The sequence below is a fragment of the Drosophila ficusphila genome, unplaced genomic scaffold, assembly GCF_018152265.1.
Source record: "Drosophila ficusphila isolate 14025-0441.05 unplaced genomic scaffold, ASM1815226v1 contig_791, whole genome shotgun sequence".
Classification (NCBI taxonomy): Eukaryota; Metazoa; Arthropoda; class Insecta; order Diptera; family Drosophilidae; genus Drosophila; species Drosophila ficusphila.
The window spans coordinates 504,900-528,385 of NW_025064737.1; the positions used below are offsets into that span (position 1 = coordinate 504,900).

General features: G+C 39.9%; 2 protein-coding genes across 2 annotated transcripts; both read right to left on the minus strand.

Annotated features, from left to right (window-relative positions):
- Positions 1–9,671: 9,671 nt before the first annotated feature.
- Positions 9,672–12,101, minus strand: LOC108093529. The gene is made up of 8 exons (XM_017193622.2): positions 11,718–12,101; positions 11,494–11,663; positions 11,248–11,391; positions 10,982–11,191; positions 10,742–10,918; positions 10,356–10,654; positions 10,144–10,289; positions 9,672–10,092 (listed from the first exon to the last, which is right to left on the minus strand). Exons 1-8 carry the CDS (start codon positions 11,995–11,997, stop codon positions 9,788–9,790), a joined length of 1,731 nt encoding a protein of 576 aa, XP_017049111.1. The 5' UTR covers positions 11,998–12,101; the 3' UTR covers positions 9,672–9,787.
- An 858-nt stretch (positions 12,102–12,959) lies between these two features.
- Positions 12,960–16,881, minus strand: LOC108093526 (modular serine protease). The gene is given in 4 exon segments (XM_043209202.1): positions 12,960–13,031; positions 13,033–13,771; positions 14,122–14,349; positions 16,826–16,881. Coding segments are annotated over 4 exon segments (1,095 nt in total).
- Positions 16,882–23,486: the final 6,605 nt, after the last annotated feature.

Here is a 23,486-nt window from a genome sequence, read left to right on the forward strand (position 1 = left end):
TTGATAATATTTGAATGCAGCACATTGGAAAAATGCGAGCGAAGTACGAACAATTTCCACTGCGCTGTCCAGCGACAAAACGGTGGTCAGACGGAAATTTATCTGGGAAATACCACCACTGCCAACAAATCAAGCAAAACCCTGGAAAAGTGCAATGGCACGACTTCACCATAAGTCGAGCTGAAAATTTTTGTTGAAAAAACTTGGATTTTTCTTTTTTTTTTGGCTTCTTTTTATCGGTTACCTGGTTGAACAAAGTTTTCCCCGGCGGTTGGCAAAGTTTTAAATTTGAATTTGAACATGAATTTCTCATGTAATCAACGCCAGAGCGAAGGAAAATGTAACAACTTGCCCACACGAGCACTTCATTAATGTGAAAATGGTAACGGCAACGGGAAATGGCAAACACGGATGCCGGGGAAATGTGAATGGGAAAGGAAAAGCCCGCCAGTAGGGCGAGTCTCTCCGAGGATTGTTAATAAGCGAAGGTGCCACGGACGCTGGACTCCGGACTCTGGACAGTCGACTCTGTCGACTCGACGCTGAATGAAACGTGTTGGCCGTGATTTGCGACTGAAGTGAGGACGTTTTGTGGTTCGTTAGGAAAGCAATGGCCACTGTCTGAGGGCTCCTGGCGGGGCTAAGTTCAATTCGCCACCCACCGAACTTGGCGAGTTGACTCAAAAATCTCGCATATGAACGCAACTACCTTTAGGGGAAGGTAGAAAGAAAATCATATATTGCGTAGGAAGGAAGAGAAATCCCAGGTGCTATTACAGTTCCCTCAAAAACATAATATTTTCATAGAATTTACCAATATTTACTAAATAAAAAAGGAACATTTAAAAAATATCTGCTATCTTGAAACTCTTTTACATTTAAAAAACGAATTAAAAATTGTACTAACTAAAAAAAGATTTACCAGTTTTTTATAGAAGTATAAGATAAGAAGAAGTAAAGAAAAAATTATATGTAAATACAATGCTATTAGCTGCGGTTTGAATGGTGCTTTAATGCTGATCCCTACCAAATATACATAATGTCTCGGCATAACGTTCTCTGTTGTTTTTCAGTGTTTGTTTAAAGTTTAATAATTTTGAAAAGAGAAAGGGTGTTCCATTTCAATATGTGTCACGCATTTGGAAAATCAAAACACGGCTGTAGGTATCGCAGGAATTTGACTGACAAATGGAACAAAAGGCGTCAATTGCCCGGGACACACGAGATTCCTTCCGAACAAGGACTCCAATTGCATCAAAGGCTCAAAACTATGCAATTGCAGGCATTTTTATTCAAATCGAAAACAAAACAATGCGAAACAAAAACAGTTTTAAGCTTTTTCAGCGCTTTGTGTCGGGCCATTTGAAAACGGAAACCTTTGTCATTATGTACCTACAGCAGAAATGTCAAAAGCAAAGACAAAAAGCGCAAAGAGAACGCCGAAAAGGATGGCTCAAAGGGGGCGGGGGGAATGTTTTATATTTTTGCAACAAAACTCACTAATTTTCTTTTATGTGGAGACAGAAACACGAGAGCGCTGCAAAAAGCAAGAAAAATGCTAAAAGCGAAAAGGCAAAACACAGTGTTTGTGTTCGTGCGACTATGCTGGTGGGTAGACGAGTGTATGTGTGTGTGTGGGGAGAGTGTCTGTGTGTGTGGGTGTGTGTGTTTGTGGGGGTAGTCTAGTGGAAAAGAAAAAGATGGCTGCACTGACACAAAATCAGTGAAAACAGAGCAACAGCCAACAACTACAAGAACGGCAACGGGAAACACAAACAAATGTCACTCAACAATTTTTATGAGTCTGACAAAAGTGAATTATACGAATGGACCCAGGACACCGCCGCCTCTTTTTCTAACGCAATTTATCTATGTTAAGCGACAACGGCGACCGGAGTTGGACTCGAAAGCCCGGACCCGTACTTTTAACCGGAACCGTGCTCATAGACGGACTTCGAATCTAGTGATGGCTTAAATAAGAATGGCTTAATCCTTAATATATAACTAAATAGATCAACAAGTTTGTTCTGTAAATTAAATATAGGAATTGAAAGTTAAAAAGCTTTTTAAAAAAAGAGAAGAAATACTATAATTAGTCAAATATTTCGGTCGTAGATTAGTTAACTTATCAATATCGAAATACATTTTGTATAAATTAGAGATATATATTTCATAATCCTTCTTAAATAGCTTGAATGCCATCACTGTCAAAAATCTGGCCTCTCCAATAGAAAAATGTTGAGTTTCTGGTGCACTTTCTCGCCTTGTTTGTGTGCATTTAATTCTGGCCTTTTTTTGTTTGGAGGCAGCTGAGCAAATGAATTACAATACACAACTCCTTGGCCACAGATCCGAAAGCTTTGGCTCATAATTCTCACTTGTTGTAGCATAAGAATGGGTCAACTGGCCTGAACCTTGCGTGTGTGGGTTGGCTTTTTATTTATGTTTTTAATTTCCTTTTCTTTCTATTGTGTTTCAGTTGGCCTGTCATATTTCTCGGCCCTTTTCGGCTTTGGCCAATTTCTTGGAGAACTTTGTCAATGTCTGCACTTTGGGTTTCTAATTTTTTTGTTTATTGGTTTGAATTTGTTTCATGGGAAAATCACAGTTTCGGTTGTATTTTATTATTAACCCGACAAAACCATTGCTAAGGGGAATTTATCTGGATGCTAAGTGCGTTTTCGCATTGTCCTTAGCCGTAAAAGGGATTCAATACAAATTATTTTGGGTAATTGATAAATAACGCAATATAAAGAAAACAATATTTTAATTTCTCTCATCATTCTTTACTATTAAATTGCAGTTTCATTTTTGTTTTTCTTGATATGTGGTCTGATTTTTGTGGTGATTAACTCGGAATGTTTTTTATACTATTTTAGACCATAAAAAAGGAATTCAACAGCTTAATGGGTTTCATTTTTGCATCGAAAACCAAAGATGCGTAAGCAATGGCAATTAAGCGATGAGAATAAATGCAAATATTAACAACGAAAAAAGCATTAAAATGTTCAAATTGCGCAAATGACAGCTATTGGAAAATTAAAGCGGACAATACTATAAGCTTTTGTCATAAATCTGTATTAAAATAGTTGACAATTGCGATTCGTTTAACAAAATAATCAAGAAATAGCAAGGAGGCGAAAAACTGGTCGAGCTATTACGTCAATATGCGTACGTAATTGTGTATTGGATGGTCGTCAGTAAAAACACTCCTTTCCTTTGTTTTATAAACAACACATAAAATATTAATAAAGGCTACTTTGACATATGGCAGCCACGTGCTCGCCATATATCTTGATGTACACACATTTTTTAGTATCCTCCCGACTCGAAGCACTAATGTGGCGGGCCATATTCGGAGCCTGGAAACCTTTTAAGAGGTGCCCATTAAACTCGTCTCCGCTATGAAACAAAATGGCGCTGAGGACACCCACTCATACAAACACACACCCGCACACACACATACACACGCACACACACACATATCAAGGAAGAGCCGGCGGGTTATTGCTAATCAACTCACGTTTTCGCTGCTCGTTTCAAAATGTATTTTGTGACGCCATTTTGAACTGAACCCGAGCTGAACGTCTGCCGACGCCGCCTTATCACCCGGGGCTTATCAAATTCCTGGCCCGATCTGAGATCCAAGGTAGCGGGAGGACACTATTACATTTCCTCTTAATAGTTGCTCGCTGTCGAGCGCTGATTAAAATGAAGTTGACTTCAAGTACATCCGTCAGTTGCTCAGTCAAGTCACGCATCGAATTCGGTTCGTTTCGGGGGTTCCCCCTTCGGTTTTATTTTATTTTACATTCACTCGCCGGCTTTGTCTTCGCAGTGCATTCAATGCTATCTGTCAGCGACATGCGAACTCGTTTGATATTTATTTTTTGCCCTTAAAGAAATCAAACTTGAGGACGTAGACCGGGTTTCACAGGATTTTTGGTGGGGGAGCCGAGTTTATTACTGCTGCACTGGCTGCGAAGGTTTTTCGCTTTTGTTTCACATTACAAAGAAGCGCTGCAGGATATAGACAGCGAACAGTGGATAGGTCTTGTTCTTAAGTGGATATCCTTTATTTCAAAAATGATGATATCATTGTAAAGAATTTCAGTAGTTAGGATTGTTTGAAATAACAATTTTACGTTTCTTAATATTTTGTTTTATTGCAGTCTTATTGAAATCTAAAGTAAAGGTTAATTTAAGGCTGATAACTTTGTTATTTAATTACAAAGACCAAATTGTTCATTTAATCATAGGAATGTGGTTTTCCCCTTAAATCAATTGCATTTATCTTGTGAAATTGTTTATCCCGTACAGCAATTTCGAATATACTCTCTCTGTCATTGTATAAGAAAGCTTTCAAAGAATTTCCGAAACACGAATATGACATCCCGGCTGTCAAGCGACTTTATTATCTAGACTCCGGCGAGCCGGGCAGGCTGAACCGAGCTGTCAGAAGCAGTCGCATTCCTCTGTTGACTCCGCCGCAATCGAAGGCCCGAGTTTGCGTATATAAAGAGTGCTATATATTTTACTTGAGCCTCGAACGAGCTGTCCACCTTTTTCGTGTCGAGGCGGCTGGAACAAAAATATATCCGAGAGCCGCCTGACTGCCACAATTACGATTTAAGATTGCCCGGCGCAAATAATTTCATTTGGTCACGTGTCATAAATACTGCCAGCAAGCCACCGACTTTGGCTTTTGCAGCACGTTCCTGCAGCAATTTTCATGCACATACGTATGCGGTGCAGTTGTGGGAGTGGAATCTAATTTTCCGCAGATTTCACCATGTGCAGAAGGATTTTTGTGCCCAGACAATGACCTCGCCCGGCTGTAGGATGTAGGAAATCCAGGAGTGCATTGGGCGGTGGCTTACTTATCCTTGTCGCCTGGCTGGACACCGAATTGGCCCCGTTGCTACCTCGCCCGAATCTAATTTGCATGTTGTCCCCCCGGATCAGCCACCTCTTTTTACGGGCCCCCCGACGACGACTTGGCCGGAATCGAATGGCACGTCGATGCTGAAACCGGTTTTGTGCTCTCTGCCGGGGCTCAAGTGACAGCCTGTCTTCAATGCATTAACCCACAAAGTGTGGATACAGCTGCAGCTCCAGAGAAGCCCCCAAATAGCCGGGTTTAAGTGGTCGGTAGTTTGACAGATTGAGCTAGTTTCGGTTAAATCGAAGGGGTATTGAAACGGCTCACTACGATTGGTCGTTCCTCGAAAGCTTCAGCAGCACGGTTCCTATCTCATGGTTGTTTAGATTTGTTTATATATTAACCTTCACAGAATACGGATTAAAAGTATTGACTTTGCGGGGTTCTTGTCGTAATCCATTTACTAGATGCTAAATATTATTGCCTTATTCTAAACGTTTTCGTGGCGGCATTTATCATTGCCACCATATCCTCTCTCACGCTTTTAGCCAGCCATAAATCTTTCCTGGCGGCATTGTCCTGCTGCCTTTGCCTTAGCTGCTGCGTTGCAGCCTTTGAAATGCCAGTTCAAGTTGCCCCATAAGTGGCTTAAATGTTGAATTTCAAATACAATGCGAGCGGGGCGAAAGCGAAAGGGGAACTGCAACTGCAACTGCAAGGGGAAGGGGAAGGGAAAGGAGAGAAAGTAGCAACGGGAACGGGAAAAGCAGAAAACTAAAACAGGACACATGGCCTGGCCGGATGAGGGCAGGACGAGCTGTTCGCATTGTGCCGAGTGCCAAGTTATGGGCCTGGCCTCCTCGCACCGCCATCGCTCCACCATCGCCACCGCCGTGTGCCATGAATGTCCTTATAAATTGTCTGCAATGTTAAATGTTGCATGTGTCTGCTCCCTGCAATCCCAACTCCCACACCGCAAAAAACGTGGTTTTTACAAAACGTATCCACACTTTCTTTAGAATAAATTAAGATTGGCTTATAATTCAATTATACTATTTATAGTTAACTTTTTACAACAATTTTTAAGTTAGGTACCAGCAATATTGAGCTGAGTAAACTGGTAATACTATATGTGAGCCAAGGATTACTTTTTTAACGCAACTATTTAAAACTTTTAATCTTGGATACCAGAAAAACTAAGCAAATTACATAGAAAACATGTAAGCTTTATAAACACAAAAAAAAATTGGCTAGCTTATGGGTTTTCTTAGATATTGGCAGACTTCCTTTATATTCTAGAAACCTGTAATTTTTTTTAATTATTACCTTGTAACCTTGTAACAAAAAATCAATTAAAAACGTAGTTGGCTCGAAAACTGTTTTTTAAAGGTTCTCTTGAGACGAAATAGTGCTCGACTCATATATTCTAATATTTTAAACAATACGTGATTAAACCCTAAATGTGTAATGCTGAATGATTCTTGGTAAAATGTTCGCAAATAATGAAGAGTCAAATAGTTTTCCAGTGCAGCGCCAAACTCCCACTCCGGTTGAACTCGTTCGTGTAGGTTGCCTTTGACTTTGGCTGCAGTTTTGCCTGCAGCTCAGGAATTTATGGCGCTGCCTCTGGCAGACAAGGATACGTATGTGCTGGTGTGTGTCACTAATCAGCACACGTTTTAGTTCCCTGCCGTTGCAGGAAGTGGAAGTTGAAATTGTTAAAAGCAATAAAGCTAATAAGTGATGTGGCAAATGTGCGGCCTGGCTTTGGTTTCCCTCTGCCTCTGCCTTTGTGTGTGTGTGTGTGTGTGTTTGGGTGAGTGAGGGGGTCGCTTTCCATTTTCCATTCTCCATTTTCCAACTACCCCAGATCGAGCTGCACTCGCCATTCTGTTCACGTGTCCATCGCTAGTTTTCGAGTCCGTTTCCACTGCCAGCGGCACGGGAAATCAGCAATTAGTGGCAGACCTAACGCCCCAAGCCTGAGTTTCCTAGTTGCCACAGAAGCGTTCAGATCAATAGTTTTCCAATGTTTTAGGAGGGGTTTGTTGTATGGAATTTCATAAAAAATTTTGTGAAACAATGTGACTAGGGAAGTTTGCCAATTGACTCACATTCTTGAAGACTACAATGAAAATGGCCATTATTTTGCAAAGTGTATAATTGCAGTTATAATTGTATAATGTATAATTGCAACGGTATAATTTAATTTTATTACAAAAAAAATGTATTATGGATCTTAAATTAAAAGTGAAGATGTTAAAAAACGAAAAAACTATATAATACTAAACTATAAACTATATTAAAATAAACTATATTAAAATATGTTTGTAACTTTTCATATTATTAGTTAAAGAATTTTATGACTGAACTATAATTTCGTATCAAGGTATAAAGGCTAAATTTCCTTGTTAAAAATTTGTATTTCTTTTTTTGATAAGGTCTGCTTGTATAAAAGTATTAAATTCGGAAAACAACGACGGCAGTTCGAATAACTTATGTTATGTGATACTGTAGTTTTAAAAATATAGCTATAATGATATTTTTCATTATTATATTATCTCATAAGCTGTTTTGCGCTTAATATGATTTATTTGATCTATTGCTTTTACCACAACTGTATGTGTGTGAGTGGACGGGTTCGAGGTGGTCGTGTGTGGATGTGAGTGTGTATGTGTGGGGTGGGCACGCATTTCCGTCAGCGCCAACTGTTTCCGGCCGCTCAGTGCACTTTGACTTGGCTGCCAGGACACTTGGAAGCCAGAAGCCAGAAGCAGGACTATAAGCAGAACCAGAACCAGAACCAGATTCCGTCCTTCGGGGTTTGGCCGGCTTTTGTGCGGCCTGCCCGTCCTGGGCCGTGTAATTTTATGACTAATTAGTCAGCTAGTACGTCAAGTTGGTAAGTACATAAAAACCGAAGCGACGACTCCGTTTAACTTAAGTCCATTAGGGGAGTGGGGCGTCGATCGTTGGGCGTGGCCATTTATTTGCCCTGCTGCGCTTTTAATTGCTTGCCAGCAATTTCTTTTGCCTTTTTATGGCATGTCTCGGCTGCCATTACAGCAGCAACATTTGCAGCAGCAACATCCACGCAGCAACAGCAGCAACGGCAGCAGCAGCAACTGCAGCAGCCTCCGGTGTGTCTACAAAGTTGAGTTGCAGTTTTAGTTGGCTGCTGTCGGCTGTTTTGTTTTGCTTTTGTTTTATTTTGCTTTGCTTTCTTTGTTGCCCGCTTCTCGCATTCTTTGTTCTTATTTGGCTTTGTGTAGTTTTGCATCATAAAACACACAAAGCACAATGCTGGGACCAAGGAAGACATTCCCTGGTGCTGCTATAGTTTTTCCTGCTTCTTTGTGGTTGCTTTAAGCCATCTTTAAGGCGGTTAAATGAAGCCGTAGGCGGGGAAAACAATTCCGTGCAGGGATACAGATGAAACGTCGGTGCTTACTTGACAAGATTACCACTTTTAATCATGCGTAAAAGCTCATAAAGAACATAACAGAAATAATTGTTTGTCAAAAAGGTACTTTTAATCAACATAAGAAGTTTTCCAAGAACTCATTAAGGCTGAGCACAGAATGCACAAACAAAATAAAGATTTATTGCAAATATGACTTGGTTATTTCAAATATTTTAATAAGAAATGCAGTATCAACGACATTATTTTTTTCAATGAAGATATAAGATCTCTTATATCTTTTATAAGATATTAAGGTTTAAGGTAGTTGATTCACGCCTTGGGTATAAATATCTTTACCTTAACCTTTATAACCTCATTAATTTAATAAAAAAAATAAGAAGGTGAGGCAACGCCAAATATTTCTAATTTATCATCTGACCAAAGGACGACAAATGATTTCCGTTGCCAAATGAGCCACTTCCGTTGCGAGAACATAATTTTCTGGAGACCACACCCATCGTTCTAAAAACATGAAGAAATGTGTCGGATGGCATTGGCGAAACATTGGCGTGTTGAATTTAAATTTCACTCCATATACACACGAGATCACGAAAAAATTTAAATGACAAGCGACTAATGGGAATTTCCAACAATTTCACACGGCAGGTGGTGCGAAAGTTTGCCACCTCTGGCCATCCTTTGCATCGAAAATCAGCTAACAACACAACAAATGGCTTCATTTATTTGCGTCTTTTGTGCGATGTTGCACGGAACTTCCTGCCACCAGGTGGAAAGACAAGGACTGGGGAGCGCAAAGGCAGCTGAAGAAAATTCACCAGGTGGGGATTGAGTTTGAGTTTTTCGGGGGAGTCCAGCTTAGATCCGGCGAGCCCCAAATCCGAAAGTGTATAAAGTTTACACTGAAAAGGTTGCCGCCTCCACCAGCGGCAGCAAGAAGTGGAAAGAAACATCAACTATTTATATACAGGGGCAAGTTGCAGCTGCACTTTGCCGTGATTGAATGGCCAACACCGACAGCCGTTAATGTGCTTGGGGTTTTTCATTGAGATAAACTTTTCGCCGCCCGGATACACTAGAGGAAGGGACGCACTTTAAAGTTTTCACCCTTAGCAAATAATAACTTTTTGGTGATGGTATACTGGTCCATAACATGTGCTAACAATACAAGTTTTCTTGAGAAGAGTTTTCTTCTGCCTATTATGCTATTTAGTTTTTAATTTTCAAATGCTTAAGGACAAATCAATGAGTAGAGAATTTAATTAAGTTTTACTCATAGTAGTACAATAAGCTAACATTTCTTATTTAAGTAAACTCAATTTCCTAAGATTACTAGAAGTAATCCAATAATCAATATCACAGTCGACATCAACAAGTTCATGTGTTCATCTTTATGTTCATTATAGATACAAAAAATTAACCACAAGGGTTTGAATTTTTTTTTATTTTATTTCGAGAAACGTAGATTCGTTCTTCAGTATTTTCTAGCTAATTTGGGTGCGATCATCCGTTACTTGTTCGAAACTTTGGACCCCTCTCGAGCCAAGCTTTTGCCTCATCGAGTTCATGTCGGAGATTACCATTCGCTTAATGTCCATCTCCTCGGCGTTGACCTTCATGCAGATATCAATGAACAGGCACAGATCGAGATTCTTCATTTTCTTGGCCAATTCGAAAGCCTCAGCCAGAATTTCCTTTTCCCTCTCGATCTTGCCCAGAATCGCGTGGGTTTTGCATATGATGATCAGACTCAAGAAGCTCCAAACAATGCTCTTGCATTTCACAGCCTCTGTAGAATATAGTTTTGTTACGTAAGAGTCTTAATTGGCTTTCGACTTACCCTCCAAAGCCTTTCGGGCCATGGAGCAGGCCGCATCAAATGAATTATAATCCAGGTGCTCTTGGGCAAGTTCATGCAAAAGATAGGCGCGTTCTATGTGGTATTCGGCAAATCGCATTCGGTTCTCGAGTCGAGCCACTTGTTTCCTAAAAATACAATAAATAGTCAACAAATAATGGTAGGGAAATTATAATATTTAAATATTATATTACTTGAATTTTTCCGCCTTGGGATCGGAGGTCTTCGATCTGGCTATATTAAGGTCAGTTGGTCGCTTGTTACTCGTCTTTTTCAGCTCCTGGTTGGTATTCACTGGAAGCCTGAAAAGAGTCAAAAGGCGCTGTCTGCCTTGCAAGACTGTCATATTGCTGGGAATTTTGTATTCATTAATGCGGGCTAAACCCAAGTAGTTGTAAACCTCATTAGTAAATTCAAACTTCCACGGCATTACGCGATGTGTCTTGATGGTCACATAGTCGCCCATGACCTCCTCAATAAACGTGGTCAGTTTCTGTAGAGTAATCAAAATTACAAAAGAAATTAAATTACAATCCATTTCTCGTTAACGAAAAGATAAATAACATTTTCAGGAACTTACATTAAGCTCACCAACCCGAATGAGCAGTCGAATACTGCGCAGGATCTTGAACATATTCCTCCTCGTCTGGTACTGGATGCGATGTAGATTTTCCGCCTTTTGTTTGTTGTAAAGTTCCTCGTTGGGGTATTTTTGGGGATGCAGGGCGTACATAGGACATCGTGTGTGCAGCATTTTCTAAAAATGACAGGCAGTGGCAAACCCAATTTTGGAAGGCTAATTAAAATGTCAAATCCAAACCGTCAGAGTTCGCTCCGCTTTGTAATTTCTTTCCAGCAGTTCGCCCAAATACTCGGATGACTTTTTACAATGTTTGGGCTGCACATTGGGATCGTCGCGTAGTCTCTTGAGGAAGGCCACGTCCAGCCAGCACTTGTTCAGATAGGATTGGTTGTATATCTTGAAGACCCTCTTTCGTCTTGCGATTTCCAGCGGGGACAGATAAATTTCCTTAAATGTTACGATTTCATTCGATGTTTAATTGTAAGTAACGAGCAACAAACTACCTCCTTTTCCACTAGGCTAACCACATCGCAATCATCCTTGAGTTCCTTGGGCTTTTTGGACAAGCTCATCTGCATTGCATTGATCAGGTGCTTAACTGGCATCGTGGTAGCATCGGATAATGTGTCTTGGAAGTTTTCACTCACCTGGAAAGATAGATTAATTCAATTTTATGTTTAGTAGTTTTCTTGCTTTAACTTGAATAGGGTTTAGAACTCTCCAAACAGGAAATGAATTTATGTACTTACCGCTTTCAGGCGATTGGTAACTGGCTTTCGCTGGGCGGAGGAAAATCGCCTCAAATGACAATGCATGTTTATCTTGGAGTCCTCCAGACGATTGGAGTCATACAGTGCGTCACAGACCTCCAAACTTACTTTTGGAATAGTGACAGGGGGCGTTGTCTTCATCAGTAGATCTGAAATTGAGATATACAGTTGGAGCAGGTTTAAATATTGCTTTGGTGACTCACCTTCTGCCAGGGAGCAATCCTTAAGTGCTTCGGGTGCCAAGCCCATGAACCTTTTCACCTGACTTCGGCGCATCAGAGCCTGCGAGTTGAAGGGATTCAGATCCAAGGCGCTGTTGAAGTAGCGAAGTCCATGCGAGTACTTCTGTCGGCTGAAATAGAACATGGCCCAGTCCGAGTATATGGATGCCAGACGCTCCGGAGACCAGGCAATTACCTCCCATTGCTCCAAGTGCGGCTTTACTCCGGCCGCCGGAGTGTGGATACTGTCTTGGCTGGGCATTGCGGTATCTCGAATATCTCAAAAAACGACAAAATTAGTCGCAATCAACAACCAACAAAGTAAAAATAACAAGTACAAAAGAAAGATGTGTTTTTTGTAATACAATTTTTGTATTTCTGTCATTTTGAAGGGATAGGCCAAGGCAACACTTGCCAAAATAAAAAAAAAAAATGGTTTTAAGGTCTTTTAAATAAGTGAACTTATTTTTTAGAGAAGTAGGAGCCATTAGAAGAATTTGGTAACTGTATGGTCTGCATTGTCGTATTATTTTGGGCTGTGCCTAAGCTTAAATAATAATGTATGCATTCTAAAATATTTGATGAAAGGACATTTTCAAAATGCAATTTTTTCTCAGGCCCGTTTTTCGCAATATGTCAGTTTTCCCTTGTTTAAATATAGTGCAGATGTCTGATTTTCATGAGTAAGTCCTCTTCGACTCTGGTGAGATAGTGAATTTTGGTACCGTTTATAGTCGTGTAAGCAGTTGACTTCGATGTGCAGGCATACCATTGGGGAATGGGTGGCAGGCAAATTGGTCGAACCAAGGCAGATAATCTAAAAGGTTCATCAATGCCCAAGAGTGCCCTTTGTTCGCTATATCAAATAAACAAATTAAAACATATTATTATTCAAAGCGGTCTGTATAAAACTAAAACAAAAAGTAAAATCTTTTTATGGATCATTTAATTTAAGACTTCTGGTTAAGCCGTCTTACCTTTTAAAGATAGTTTTCAGCGAGTGCAGTTTATAGGGATGATCGTCGTAGTTATTGAACGGAAAAGTGTGCTTTCCTTTAACAATGGCATATCGCTTTGCATCGTCTGTATCAATGCATTGTTTTTCGACAAGTACTGAGAAAGCACTCACGATGTTTCCTAGGCATCTAAAGGTGTAATTTGACATGGTGATGTCATTGGTGAATAAACTAACAACCCAAGGAGTTTCAGTAACAGTAGGCAATATTATGCCACATTCGGGAACGCACTGGAGACGACTTTTGGAGTTCTCGACAGCCCAAACCGGTGATTTGGCACTTGAAACCTCTGTACAGGTTCGAACCTGCCAGGAAATGCTGTTCTTTGGCTTGTAACTAGGAGCACAGGTGACGTTTGCCGTAGTTCCAATAAACAAGTTGTGTTCGCAGTCCTGAATATCTCCATTGTAACGACAGGTAGCTTGAATTGAGGGATCTCTGGTTAGCGTATCTGCGCGACACTTGGCAATGCAATCTGGCCATGGACCTTGCCAGTTTCCATTGAGGCACTGGTTCAGATCGCTTCCATACAGTCCGGTATTTTCAGAACAACTCAGTCGCACCACAGTGGAGTCGGATATTTCTGCACCCACTTTATAGGGAAGAACATTGAACAGGGTTTTCACCTGAAGGTTTTTCAGGTTCCCAGGAATCTTGCAGGCTGAAGATTTAGCGTAATTCATTCGAGCAACATCCTCTTCTTTGGTAAGAAACATGGAAGTGGTGCGACCTGTTACCTTTGTAGTTACTTTCAAGGAAGCGAATTCGTATTTTTTCCCTATTTCAGTGCAAATGACGGGTTCCTCGTCTGATTTATCCCAGCAATTCATTTCGCCATCGCAGGTCTTGTTATTCGCTAGGCAACCTCCATAAGCACAGCGGAAGGTGTCATTGGGGCACTTGGAAATAAGGCAATCGCCACTGGTCTCATCACTGCCATCCTGGCAGTCCTTGATGCCATCGCAAACAAACTTAACATCCAGGCAATCGGAACTTGACTTGCACTTTACATGATTTTCGCTGAAAAAGTTGTATACTTTTATAATATTTTCCAAAACAACATTACTTTAAAAGATAAATATGGCGCTTTGGGCAGTATAAAATATGGTTAAGGATTTATAATTAGAACTTCATAATTAAAGATTGTTAAACTCTTTCACTTGGGAATCGTAAATAACACCCAATAAGCAATTTCAAAAATATATTACCTAAAAACTATTTTAAAATACGTTTTAATAATGACACGTTTTCCTCTAAAAACAAGAAAGCAAAAAATTCTAGTTACTTTGCGTTTACTACTACTGACTTTTTAGGTTGAAATTACTTTTTATGCACGCTTGGTATGACAAAATTCTTTTAAAAAGACTTACGGGCATCCCAGCGTTGAATCATTATCGGTGGGATGTACTTCACTTTGATTTCTACTGCAAAGGCTCGGATGTTCGTCTGTGCCGTCCCAGCAATCCAATTTGCCATCACAACGTTGGCTTTTCTTGTAACAGCCGCCATACGAGCACTTGTAATTTGGACAGATCTCTCTATAGCATTCAACGAAGGTCTCGTCACTGCCATCGGTGCAATCCTTATGGGCATCACATCTTTGCGGAAATCTTATGACTTGCCCATTGCGACAGACGAAACCAGTCTGAGCTTTAAGTTGAAATCAATTTAAAATACTTAATTTACCTCGACAAATTAAGTAACAAACCAATTTGCAGGAACATAAAAAGCCAGCAAATTTCAGACAGCAGAAAATAAATAATCATTACTGAATAAGCTAAAGAACCTCTTCGCTCAACGAGTCCGACAATAATGGAAATCAATCGTTTATGAATACTGCGTGTCTTTTAAAAGGCCTCTTTATTAAATGACTTTTATATATGTAAAGAGAGGGAAAACGCAATGACTGCAGATGATTTTTTTGTTGTTTCCTTTAGCTAACTGGTAAAGTATGCTTGTTTTTACTCTAACCGCTCTTTTGTGATTTTGGTGAAAAACCTTTTATATCTCTTTTTACATAAGTTTAAATTTTTAATTATATTCGGTTTTTTAAGATTAAAAAAGGCTACGCTCATTAATTATTGTAAGTACTTGCACTTTCGAGAACAAAATTGATTGCTCTCCACAGTTATTCTGATAAGCGCAGTTATTGAATTCCAAGCAGCTGATAGGGATTCAATATGAAGAACAAAGTTTTAAAAACGCATACCTACCAACTACAATCTTTTGCAAAAAAAAATTGTTCCGTAGCTGGACTGAAACTTATAATGTAAGCTAAGGGGGTGTTCTAAAAAATATTTTTTTATTTTAGACTAAAAAAATTCTATACAACATTCATCATGTAAGCTAAATTTTTTGCTTTAGGCTTAAAAACCTTTGAAAGAGTATCTAGGAGAATGCTCGTTCCTTCTTAAAAGGTGATTGAACTCTTTTTAATTGCCTTGCAGTTTTCGTTTCCGCAACAAAACAAACTGAACAATAAGTGAATATTATCAACGAAAACAGGTTTGTTCTGTTCATGCCCTCTCAAAACATTTTTATTTAACGTGCGAGGGACCCCCAATCACCGAATAGCTTAATCGGTTTACAGCGTCGTGGAGTTGATTTTGGAGTGCATATTGATGAAACTCTTTGGCGACATGTTCGAGTGCTGAATTATAAATTAAAATCCCAACAGCGAAGCGGGCCAAAGTGTTTGATGTACAAATGGGTGGAGACTGGAATCGACAATGGAATTGTTCTGTGTTTTGTGTTCCCTGTGTGTTTTCCACCAAAACGCCATCCCGGCAAACAAAAGCACCAACAATAAAGGGGGCTAAAAACTGCATTCGGCTTGGCCAAAGGGGCGGATACGTTATGTGGATTGACGTGAGGCGAGTGGCAGTGAAGCTGCATCAGCCGTGCATTGACAAATGAGCACAAATCGCAATGTCGGCTCGTCGCTGTTTCTATATCCCTGATTCCCAATCCCCTTTCTGTGTTTTTCCGCTTTTTCTGTGTGTCAACGGAACCGATTGGAGGGGGAAATGGCAGCGCATTTGCATTAAAGTCTCTTTGATTGGGCCCCCAACGGGGATTTGGGACACTTTAGTTCGCATTCATCCGTCTGATCTAGCCTGACGTGTGGTGGGATCCTGTTCAACTGTGATTTGGTCGGACTTGGCAGTTAACGTAGTGTTCTTTTGTTCTTTAAAGGTGCTAATGTACGTACTTACAGATTTATAAACAACAACGGGCCTGCGTTTTCTGTACCAATCTTTTAATAATTGCAAAAATATAAATAAATGTTATCAATTATAAAAATTCATAACATATACTAAATACAGTAAACCCCTTTTAAAAGTGACGTAAACATGAGTGAAACCTTAAAATAGAAGGCTTCAGTTTGTTACGCCAAGAACGCAATCTGGGTTTCTCGGCTACAGTTTATAATTATAGAAGGCTTGGCACGATAATCCGGAAAAGTTGCTCAGGCCTCACAAAAACATAATCAGGGTCTTACGAGATCTATTACCGCAGGCCCAGCCTAAGAGCGAAAAAGGAAAATGTTTTTGCAACTTTTTGCCCAACTTAGTAGCACAAGAAGGCTGCGGAGGGAAGTGGGATAGTGGACAGTAAGATGGGAGTGCAAAGTTGCGCCAACCGGGCTCTTATCCAATTAAGTCATAACTCAATATGTGCTGAGAGATATGCACTTGGCCATTACTTAGGCAAAAGGCAAAAATTTGCTCTAATAACTTTTGAGTTTGCGCTTTCTTCCGCCTTCTTTGCCGCCGCTTGCCAGGAAGATAATTTTCACGCCAGAGCCATGTAATTTGCCCTTCTGGGGCGAAGTTTTTGGGAGCAGTTTCCAGTTTATGCAGAGCAACAGCTTCCCAACCCCTCAGCTCCCCAATTCCCCGGCTCCAGCTCCCATTTCCCTTTTCCCTTTTATGGCACCAGCGAGACGTTGCCACAACTCATTTGGCATTGACCAGGATTGGACGTTGCCGCAGTCCTCCGTGACTGAGTCTACGGACAGCTCTGGGTTGCACTATCCCCACTCTCCAACCAACCAACCATCCCTCCAGCTACCCATCCCCCAGCTGGATCTCCCAGCCAGCGGCTTCATCCACATCCGTATCCCTCATCCATCTGCAGTTGAGAGCGCGCGCGCATAAATTATTCATTTGTAATGTGCAGCATCTTTGGCCTTAGTTCTACACAGAGAAAAACACTACAAGTGCACTAGCAGCCTTAGATAAAATCTTTATACGCTATCGATTGTGAGTCATGAAGCTTTGCAACTGAGCCATAAATAAGGAAATTCTAATGCTTTTTGCTGATATATTTAAACTGATATTTAAATATCGTTTGACTTACTGACCAATAAAATAAATAATGGAACAACATTTTTTTAACTGGCTTACACATTAAACATTTCAACTATTAGCATCATGTGATAATAATATATTTTGTTTTTTTTAAATATTTGTTAATTTGAAAAATTGCTCCAAATAGTTTGTGCTTTAAAAAATATTTTTATGAATCGAATAATGCGTTCAATAATTTTTTTAGGTGCTCAGTCCATGGATATAGAGTCTGGAGTAACGGGCAGAAGTTCTGTGTGCACTTTTGGCACAGGATATGACACTGACACTCAGCGCCGGCGCTCGTCCTGCGTCAACAACTTCCTTGGCTGCTGCTGGCGTTTACTTTGGTTTGTAATTTCCTTCTGAAGCTGGGGCCGTGGCTAAAAGAAACACAGCAAGAAGTGGCACAGAAACCCCAAGAAGTGCACGGGAACATGACGATTGCAGCTGGACCTCCCCCAAATCCCGATTCCCGACTCCCGACTCTCGAACCTCGACTCCCGGGTCCTGTCCTCGTCCTTTTCTGGTTTACCGCTTTCCACCGGGGAACTGCTCCTGCTGCTGCTGCTGTTGCAGCAATTGCAAACTTAAAGTTTGCTCTCCTTTTTGTGTGTCAAAAGTTTCATTTGCGAATTGAAAAATTATTTCCAGTTGCATATATGCAGAGTGTGTCATTTGCAGAAGGGTCGGACAGAATCTCTGAACTGTGGCAGCGAAGCGAGCAGCCCAGCTCATTGACAAAATAGAAAGTTGTTGACTTGGTTTCCCCAACTCAAACTCCAAATCCTGCGCATAAGTTTCCAGCCGGGACCAGAAGTAGGCGGCACTTTTAATTATACGCACACACACGGCCCGCTTAAATTTTAATACTTTGTCTGGCTTGATCTTCTTAAACCATAAACAGTGGCGAAGCTCCTCATGGAGGCACATTAATTAATTAAAAACGCAATCGCAAAACCGAATGGAGTAAGGTTAAAGCCTTTAGCTCCACGACGGAATGGCAAAATTAAAAGGTGGCTAGAACATGCAATCCCCTTTCCTGGCTTATGTTGTGCCACCTGGAAAAAGTTAATTGCCACAGAATAAGTTTTCTACTAAGGTAATTAAATAATAATAAAAAATTATCAACACTTTAGATGCAATTATTTTAAATGCAGTTATAAATTTAGAGCACACGTAGTTTGGAACTCTGAAAAGCTTGGATACTGAATTTGACTAAAATTTTTTTAATCGAATTAAGTCACACAAAATAATACAATTTTAAGAGCTAAGTGGCCATCGCAAAGGTAAAAAAAATATTAATTTAATATCCAATACTGTAAGCTCAATTAAAATTTCTTTCCAAAAGATGCTGATGATTAAGTTTTCGTTTAATCTGAAAACAATTTTTTTTAATCAGCACTTTACTTTAATTTTTTTTAAATTTTACAGTTACCGATATTTTTTGTATAAGAGGGATACGTTGATATAAAAAAAATTAATAATATTGAAGACAAGCAAAACACCTATTTTTAAATATAGCTAGCACTTATTGAAAAGTTTAAAGTTTTTCTGGACCTTTTACTTCAACATTTTTATGTATTATTTTTTCCGCTCCATTGACTTTTAACTGCTAATAGCGAACGACATATATTTTTAGGCACCTACTACTTCGGTTGAAACGACTTTGTTGACTTCGCTTGACCACAAATTTGTCAACAGGCATGGCAACCACACCCACACTCACTCGCACTGTGAAATCATGGCTAAAAGCCGCAGACACGCACGTGCCATGCAAAAGGCGGAAACGGAAACACGCCAAGCGAGCGCCTGTGTGTGTATGTGTTGGCCTTGTTTATTGACGTTTGCACAGTCTTTGGCAATTATTCAGTTACAGCTTGTTTATTTGTGTAGATGCAAAACGGATGTAAAAGTTTGCTGGTTTAAATGTGTACGAAAAAGAGATGGTTAGGAATTAGTTTGTGGACCCTTTGCAAGTGGCACCAACGTTCCAGCGGATGCACATGCGACTCGAGTAAATGAAATCGGATGATGGGTGACAGCTTCATGAATTTCTTTATGGTCATAACAAAGTTAAAACAACCAGCTTATTATAATCTGTTACCCACTTCTGCCAAAGTATTGACCGTCAAAACTGAGTGTTGGAAGCCCCATTAAAAGGCCAATCGCGGCAAACGATTTTGCTTGAACTTTGTTGGTCTGGACAAACATTTGACCACCAGCACTTGAAAATAAAAGCCAGAAAATATTTTATCTTGGAGTCATAATAGAATGTATAACAAAACTACATAAAAATGCATTGCATAAATATATTTAAGAACTCCATTTGTTTTGTTTTTATTTATGAAATCATAAATTTACTAGAAGAAAATTATATTATTATATTTTTTTTATGAACGTGTTGTTCGCCTGAAGTTTTTGTTTCAGTGTACCCGTCAAACCTGATACTGTTGCCTAACTCATAACCATATGAAAGGGCCGCCTGCATGCGACAGGACATTGCCTAATTAAAATGGCAAATCGTCAGCCACAAACAAGGCCTTTACCAACACTCGACACAAACAACACGCTAACACAAACAACAACACGAGCAGGAGCACCACCAGCGAATTGAGATGCAAATTTATGCACCGCCTGGTCAAAAAACAGACCGGAAATGACCAAAAAACCCAAACCTCTTTCGGCCCTCAAAAGCGAACCATCCAAATTGTGCAGATACAAACATGCGGACGCATTTAGTGAAGATACATTGACACATCTGCGGGATTTTACACTCGCACTCATGGTGAATTTTTCGTACTGCATTGGAAATAAATTTAAATTTGATAAACGATTTGTTGGATAACTTTTGCTGCGCATTTGTCGCACAGACGAAAATTGATTGGTTGGCTTGATTTCCAAAAAACTTTTTTGCGGCAAAAGTTTCACCAACTTATGCAGTAATTAATTTCCATACTGTTTTGGGGGTCAATACTGCAGTTGGGCAACCATTCGTTAACTTGGTCGTAATGTTAATGGCTTATTGGAAATTTTCTATGGGCAGCTTGCTAGCGTCATTAGGCTGGCTTTTTCATAAGCTAACAGATAATGGACCTCCTTTTTTAAGCCCTGTTTCCATTTGTGCTAATGAATTTTATGAGTTTAATTACCGAAAAAGTTAAAAACTTTTTATAGAAATTCTTTAGTCAATATGCTTTCATTTCTTTTCGAAATGCAAAATATGACGGTGTTATATTATTCTGCACTAAAATCTTTAATTTGATCTAAGCCAGTTAACTTTCTTATAATTAAAGCGTTCTTTCTTGTTTCTGTATATTTTCTGACCAAATAAAACGTTCTGGCCTATGGAGTTGCCTTAGCAACAATTTCGTTATAAACAGCGTAAAGGGGTATTTAATTTTAAAATCAAATTTTACTTAATTGTTTTCTTAAGCAAAACAAATGTTGTATCCATTTCACTTTTATCCGGCAATTTCGACATTTCCACCTATAAAAGGAATTCCCTGAACTCCCACAGCAGTGTCATACAATATAAAACCATCGAGGTACTCAACTTTAACGCTATAAATGGGTTATATTTTTCTCCGAATTTTCAGACTGCTGGCTATACGTTGTTTTTGCAGTGAGTACAGATTTATCCAGATGTTACTCGCGTTGTCCGTGTAGCTACAGCAGAATGTGAGTCCGTAAGCCAGACCATCGACAAGCTCCGCGAGAACATCGCACTCAAGCGGCTTTTATGACATGGCCAAAGGGCCATTGAAGTCCTGACACTGTCCTGTGTCCTGGCACCGCCGCCCATGTGTTCGAGGGTCCTAGTGGTGCGACGCTCCTTCCTGTTTATAGTTGACCGACACTTGTCATACTCCGTGGCGTGTTCAAATGGATGGCTCCACTCCACTCCACTTTACTCCGCTCCCGACGGGCGGGGCAGTGCAATTTAAAGAGCGACAGCCAGACGATACATAAATTCAAATGCAAAGTGTCATGTCCCACACATAGATCATGATGTCCGACCTGCATGTGGGCTCAAGATACCACTGCTCTCTGCTCTATGCCCGACTCCTAAAAGAGTCATTCTGTGGTTTGGCAATTAAGTCAATGTTAACGATGCCGACCCAGACGCCCCCACAGAAAACGGACAGCGGACGACGGACAGATTTAGATACAGATACAAATACAAACACAGATATAAACAGTCGCACAGGCCACACTCGTTTCGGTGTGGAAAAATACGTTGGCAGCAATAATTAATTAGATACACAATAAATTACTCATATGCCAGTGGCAGCCCGCAAGCGAAAGGAGACAAAACGAGTCTATTTTTTCCCAAAGGCTGGAAATGATGGAATGTGTGGGAGCCGCAGGACATGGCAACAATTTATGTAGAATTTTCAACCCTTGGATGTACATTTCAGGTTATTCATGGCAGACACTCAAAATACTAATCAACCATGGTGAAGGTTACTAGCTTGGTCTTTACTTATCAAGTCAAAATATAGTGGTTTCATCTTTACTTTTCAGTTGCAAGATAATTAAAGTTAATTAAGTTTGAAAGGCTTAAGATCATATTCCTCTAATGGAGAAAATATTATTGAATGTTAATTATTTCAGTTAACTAAGCCCACTTTTTAATAAAAAAAATGTCGTGTTTCATAAGAAATATTTTTTTATGTGTACTACAAACAAGCTCTGTGAAAGAAAACTGCAAGGCAACAGCTCAGAAATCACAGTGCAAAGAAAGGAGCGGAGAACGCAGTGAAAAAATCAGAGATTGCATGAGTCGGGGAAATACGACAACGAAAAGCGAGGCAACGGCAACAAGAACTATAATTTCCTAAAGGACTTAATTATTTTATAATAAGCACATGACGCCGGAGAAGGCGAGGCGCAGAGGTATTAGCCCGACTGCAGGGACGATGGCGGAAAGGACGAAAGGATGCCCCACAAATGCAGCGCAAAAGTTGCTGAAGTTTTTCTCCTCTCGACAATCGGTCAAAGAAAAGGAGAGAGGTAAATCGCCAGAGGGGGGGTGGAAAACCCCAGCATAAATAGTGAAAATATAACAGATTGTTGTTTTCTTTCTGCGCTCTTTTCCAGCCAGTCTGCAGCTTTGCTATTTTAAATGAGTTTATGGTTGAGCAAATCTGAGCAATTAATATTGATTTGCAAAAGTTGTTGCGGCTCTTTAGTCAGCTTTTGGTTATGGCTCTTAACCAAGGACAAGATTGAATCAGGCAAGCGTGAATGGCAAAAAATATATAAAATCGATAACAACCAAGTAACCAAAACCCCGAAAGGTACAATTTCTACAAAGGATGCTCACAATCAGATGCTTTCCTCGAGTCTATTAGCTGCAAATTAAAGTTGGCTTTGTCTTATTTAATTAGCACTCGAGTCAGATCTCGATTAAAGCCCTATTTGCATAAACTTCAATCTCCCGTCGCTTAGGCGGCGAAATTTCCATTCTAGGGCTCTTGCCATAACATTAGGCCTGCATAAATTCGCATTACGCATACGCCCAGTGTGACAGCGCCCTGTGGCAAACAGGGACAAACATTTAAACACTTCAAAAACAATATAAATTCATTCAGAGCAGAGCCCGGTAGGCCATATCCCCACTATAACCATAAGCAATAAAACACACAGACCACCACGCAGACATCGCATTGGCCAAACCAACAATGCCGACAACAATGCCAACAACAATGCATAAATAAAGACCAATGCGAAACAATTGATACTTCGGCAAAAGGAACAGAGCGAACGGCCATTGAACAATTTGTACAAATTTATATTCGGAGGGAGGGGACGAAGTCAGCCAGACAACGCACATCTAAACATTAAAACAAACATGCCTAAACTTTCATGGACTGAGTTAGTTTTCCCTAGTCAGTGTTGCCAAAATCTTGCTGCATTGAAATGCTTAACCATTAACATTGTTGAACAAAAATAAATTTTGTTGCTTTTAATGTAGGGGTTACAAAAATTCGTATTATATATCCCAAAAGGAATCTTTTTGATGCACAAGTTCAAGTACTCGTACATTAATTTGACACCAACTTTCCTTTCCGAATGCATTAACAAACTGTTTTAAATTATTTCAAAAATATAATGTCACTTTATTAATTTAGTAAAAACAAAAAAATGTATGTCTAAATACGAACTTGTCTGCACTGTCGGCAGTATCAGTCGCAGCTATATCTTCAGCTTTAGGGCCATTTCCGAACCCAACCACGGTAAATTCATTTGAATTGCAAAACAAACACGAGACCAGGCCGAATGTTGACGACATTGGTGTGTACTACTATATATATAGACGCAGGGCGGGAGTCCAGCAAAACGAGCTTAATCATGTTGTAAATTTGCATCATTTGACGTGA